The 5,156-nt window shown below is 60.6% G+C and overlaps 1 protein-coding gene across 1 annotated transcript; it reads left to right on the top strand.

Annotated features, from left to right (window-relative positions):
• Positions 1-513: 513 nt before the first annotated feature.
• Positions 514-3,303, top strand: GALR2 (galanin receptor 2). Its single transcript, XM_012453953.2, has 2 exons — positions 514-983; positions 2,407-3,303. Exons 1-2 carry the CDS (start codon positions 616-618, stop codon positions 3,200-3,202), a joined length of 1,164 nt encoding a protein of 387 aa, XP_012309376.2. The 5' UTR covers positions 514-615; the 3' UTR covers positions 3,203-3,303.
• Positions 3,304-5,156: the final 1,853 nt, after the last annotated feature.

Raw genomic sequence — 5,156 nt, 5'->3', positions numbered from 1 at the left:
GGAAGACAGAGGTTTCAGTGAGCCACTGCACTCCAGCCTGAGAGAAAGAGCCAGACTCCGGTGCCCCTCATCCGCCTCCGCCCCGTGTCCCCTCACCCCCACCCTGGTCTTCCAGGCGTCCTCTTTTGAGGGCACTCCCGTCCCTCGACGGTCCCAGGACGTCCCGTGCGCCTGCCAGGCTTCAGGGAAGCGCCGAGTCGCAAGGGGTGCGGCGCACACGGAGGACCGGAGGTCGACCCCTCCACCTCTCCGGCGTCTGCCGGGGAAGTCAGTCCACCAGGTCAGCCCAGAACCCATGACTCCGGGGGCTGGAGCGCGGAGCAGGCCCAAGCGCCGTTCTCCGCCCGCGCCACGGGATGCGCGCTGAGGCCACTCGGCAGCCCTTCCCCCGGCGCCGCCGGCCGCTGCGGGGGGACAACCTCACCCTCCGGTTTCTCGCTCCTCCTCCTGACCCCAGCGCACCCCCATCCCCGCCCCAGACGCGGCAAGGCTCCCTCCGCCTGCAGCCCGGCGGAGTCGCACTGGGAGCTGCAGCGGCCGCAGTCGCGGGAGCTTCCCTCTCGCGGAGACCCAGACGGCTGCAGGAACCCGGGCAGCCTCGGGGTCGGCGGCACCATGAACGTCTCGGGCGGCCCAGGGGCCGGGAACGCGAGCCAATCCGGCGGCGGGGGCGGCTGGCACCCAGAGGCGGTCATCGTGCCCTTGCTCTTCGCGCTCATCTTCCTCGTGGGCACCGTGGGCAACGCGCTGGTGCTGGCGGTGCTGCTGCGCGGCGGCCAAGCGGTCAGCACCACCAACCTGTTCATCCTCAACCTGGGCGTGGCCGACCTGTGTTTCATCTTGTGCTGCGTGCCCTTCCAGGCCACCATCTACACGCTGGACGGCTGGGTGTTCGGCTCGCTGATGTGCAAGGCGGTGCACTTCCTCATCTTCCTCACCATGCACGCCAGCAGCTTCACGCTGGCCGCCGTCTCCCTGGACAGGTGAGCCAGAGCCCTGGCATCCCTGGGAGTTGGGCATCCATGCGGGAGATGGAGAGGGAGGCGGTACCGGGATATCAAGAAGGGACGCGCAGAGTGGGAGAGGACATGAAGAAGGCAATGGAAGGCAAACGGGCGCGGAGAAGAATGAGGAATTAGGAGAAGAAAAAGGAATTAGGATGGGGGACCGTGTTGTCCCTCGGTTAGTTGCGTCCTGGGGCCACGAAGCCTGGAGAATGTGGCTCTCCGGCGCCGCCTGCGCCTGACAACGCGCAGCATTTCCCGGTACGAAGCGTTCTGGCGCGTTCGTCTAGCTTGAGCCTAACCCTAACCCTGAGTTTAATCCTAACTCTGACCCTAACATCGTGAGGTTGGGATGGGACAAAGTACGTGCCCCATGTACAGAAGAGCTGAGTTCCTAAGCAACTAGCTCAGAGTCGCCAGCCAGGGATCGAGTGCGTAAAGTGACTGTCTGTCTCCTGCAGCCAACCTCAGGCGCCTCCACTGCGCTCGCCTCCAAGTCACGGTTTGGTTGGTTGGTTGGTACAGTCGGCTCAGGTCCAGGCTGTGGACCTTGGGTCCTTTGCGAGGACCCATTTAGAAGTCTGAGCGAGCGTGCCTAAAGGTCCTTAACTCAGTCCCAGCCCATTCTGCGCCTAGGCTCCAAACAAAACAAAACAAGTCAGGGGCCCGGAGAGGAGCGTGCCCTGGGGTTCTCCCTCCCCAGCCAGAGGAGAGCGAGAGAGGCACATTTGGGAGAGCGTGGGGCTCACGTGGAGCTTGAAAGGACACTAGGATGGTTCCTGGGGAGGAAATACAGGTATCTTCCCCTCTTCCTCCTCCGGAAAAACAGAGAGGCGAGGCCAGACTTCCCCACACACCTGTAGCCACTAAGCGCGAAGTGCGTTGGTTCCCAGCTCGCTGGTGGGACCTACAGAGCTCGGATTCTCTCAGGAATTCCCTGAGAAACTAACTGTCCCTTGCCCAGCATGTCTTCTCCAGACTGTCTGCTAGAGCCTCAGGCGCCTGGGCCCTCCCGCGGCACCGTCACTAGTGGATAGTCACAGCCTGCCGGAGCCCACAGCCGGTTCTCCAACCCTTAGTCTTCAGTGGCTTTGGGGTGCCCTCTCGGTGGAGTCGTCTGTGGTTGCAATCTCCGGGGGCAGCGGGAGAATGATTTGCAGGCGCACCTTTCCTGCTGCTGGCCCGCCCCATCTCCAGGCTCCGCTGAGTGTCTGGGATGCGCTGGGTCGCCCCCACCTCCACCCTCACCCCGAGCCTCACCTCCATCTCCGGCGTGTGCGGTGTAACCATGAGCTAAGGAACTTCCTCGAGAGCAGCCCTGGAGCCCGAGGTGCAAGGGTCGCGGCCCGCCAGCGTGAATGCGCCAGCTCAGCCGACGTCACCCTTCCCCTCCTGACCGCAGGTATCTGGCCATCCGCTACCCGTTGCACTCCCGCGAGCTGCGCACGCCTCGAAACGCGCTGGCAGCGATCGGGCTCATCTGGGGGCTGTCGCTGCTCTTCTCCGGGCCCTACCTGAGCTACTACCGCCAGTCACAGCTGGCCAACCTGACCGTGTGCCATCCCGCGTGGAGCGCGCCTCGCCGCCGCGCCATGGACCTCTGCACCTTCGTCTTCAGCTACCTGCTTCCGGTGCTGGTTCTCGGCCTGACCTATGCGCGCACCCTGCGCTACCTCTGGCGCGCCGTCGACCCGGTTGCCGCCGGCTCGGGTGCCCGGCGCGCCAAGCGCAAGGTGACGCGCATGATCCTCATCGTGGCCGCGCTCTTCTGCCTCTGCTGGATGCCCCACCACGCGCTCATCCTCTGCGTGTGGTTTGGCCGTTTCCCGCTCACGCGCGCCACTTATGCGCTGCGCATCCTCTCGCACCTGGTCTCCTACGCCAACTCCTGCGTCAACCCCATCGTTTATGCTCTGGTCTCCAAGCACTTCCGCAAAGGCTTCCGCAAGATCTGCGAGGGCCTGTTGGGCCGTGCCCCACGCCGAGCCTCGGGCCGCGTGTGCGCTGCCGCGCCGGGCACCCACAACGGCAGCGTGATGGAGCGCGAGTCCACCGACCTGACGCACGTGAGTGAGGCGGCGGGGCCCCTAAGTCCTTGCCCCGGCGCTTCCCAGCCGTGTACCCTCGAGCCCGGTCCCGGCCGGTCCTGGCAGGGCCCAAAGGCAGGGAACAGCATCCTGACAGTTGATGTGACCTGAAAGCACTTAGTGGGCACGCTTGGATGTTACGGAGTTTGAGTCATTGTTGGGGGATTGTGGGGAGAGCTTTGCCTGTTAATAAAACGCATAAACCATTTCACGTGCAGTGACTGCCTCGCTCTTCTCAATGTCTTGATACTCCGTGGGAAGAAGAAGCCTCTGGTGCTTCACAGAGGGGCTTCCTAGGGGTGAGTGTAGGACCCTTTGCAGAGCTACCAGGAAGGAGGGCTGAGCACACCTAAGGCAGCCGGGTTGCAATCCGCATAAAAATCAGAGTCTGGGGAGCACAGGACAACCGAAGGCTCTTTGCCTGTGGCCACCCTGTGACACCAGCTATATATATACTGGTGCCCGAGGTGCAGGGGTCGCGGACACCTGTGGACCCTGATTAGAAAGACAAAATCAGTATATATATATATATACACTGCCAAACTGGCCGCCGCCAATGCGTGCGACAGAGACAGGCAGACTGCTTAAGGCGTTCAATAAAGTCGGTCAATGACAGACACAGACGTGTGTTCCCAATTGGATTTGTGCGCTGGTGTGTGACAGGTCCTTCCTTGCCTGCTTCCAGCTCCCAGGGCCCCTTTGAGTCTGGGCAGCCCAGCCAGTCTCCGCCCACTTCTGGTCTTGGCTTTTCCTTCCCTGGCTGCAGCTGACCAGGATCAGGTCTCCATTGGAGACCTGATTTCACCCAGGGGGCCAGCAAAGTCTTTCCTGGCAGGTCGGGCTCCAGGTACACAGCACTGCTGGGCTGGTGCAAGCTGAGAATTCGGTTCAGGACAGGAATGCCCCAGGGCTTTGCTCATGAGTTGGCCTTTACCTTTCTTCAGGTAGAACTCCCTTCCCAGAGTTTTTTTTTTTTTTCCTGAAATGGAATTTCACTCTTGTTGCCCAGGCTAGAGTGCAATGGCATGATCTCAGCTCACTGCAACATCCGCCTCCTGGGTTCAGGTGATTCTCCTGCCTCAGCCTCCCCAGTAGCTGAGGTTACAGGCATCTGCCACCACAAACGCTAATATGGCTAATTTTATATTTTTAGTAGAGACAGGTTTCACCATGTTGACCAGGCTGATCTCAAACTCCTCACCTCAGGTGATCCACCTGCCTCAGCCTCCCAAAGTGCTGAGATTACCAGAGTTCTTTTTTTTTTTTTTTTTTTTTTTGGTGTGTGTGGTGCGGGGAGGGCAGAGTCTTGCTCTGTCGCTCACAGTGGAGTGCAGTGGTTCGATCTTGGCTCACTGCAACCTCCACTTCCTGGGCTTGTGATCCAGCTTCAGCCTCCTGAGTAGCCAGGACTACAGGTGCATGCCACCACACCCAGATAATTTTTGTATTTTTGGTAGAGACAGAGTCTCCCTATGTTACCCTGGTCTTGAACCCCTGAGCTCAAGCAATGCCCCCTCCTTGGTATCCCAAAGTGCTGAGATTACAGGCATGAGCCACCGTGTCCAGGGTTCTTGAACCAAGGCTCTTTACATAAAATCTGTTCAGTGTTTAAGAGAGCAGGGAAACTCTTAAGCCTGTCCCCATCTCACAGCATTGAGCACAGAACACTCTGACCAAGGGTTTGGGTCTTAGGCATTGCTGGTGACAGTCACTGAAATGCAGCGACACCTGCGGGCCCTGATTAGAAGGACAAAGTCAGGGAGAGGTAGAGTCCTAGGCCTGCCAGGTCCCCCTGGGCAGGCATTGTGCGTCGCAACAGGTTCCAGGTGGTGGAAATGGAGCAGGAAGGGGACACCAAGGCAGGTGCGGGGTGGGCGGGGCTGGGTCCTGGGCTTTGTCTTTGGGCATTTGCGGAACTGGGGCAGGGACTGCCGAGTCCAAGGCCCCAGGGTCCTTGCCCAGAGCAGCTGCCTCTGACCAATTGCTCAGCTGCCAGAGAAGTGACTGGAATAGAGGTTGTAGCATAGGCACCGCTGCTCCCTCCAGTCCCTCCGTGCAGCGGATG

The sequence above is a fragment of the Aotus nancymaae genome, unplaced genomic scaffold, assembly GCF_030222135.1.
Source record: "Aotus nancymaae isolate 86718 unplaced genomic scaffold, 86718_ANA_hifiasm-v0.15.2.pri h1tg000089l, whole genome shotgun sequence".
Lineage (NCBI taxonomy): Eukaryota > Metazoa > Chordata > Mammalia > Primates > Aotidae > Aotus > Aotus nancymaae.
The sequence above is the reverse complement of the archived record's forward strand: the minus strand, read 5'-3'. Positions and strand labels throughout refer to the sequence as shown.

Excerpts from the sequence above, each read along its gene's own strand:
- GALR2 (XM_012453953.2), top strand. The coding sequence starts at position 616 with ATGAACGTCTCGGGCGGCCCAGGGGCCGGGAACGCGAGCCAATCCGGC. Across the intron at positions 984-2,406 it reads GCCGCCGTCTCCCTGGACAG|GTATCTGGCCATCCGCTACC; the intron begins GTGAGCCAGAGC and ends TCCTGACCGCAG.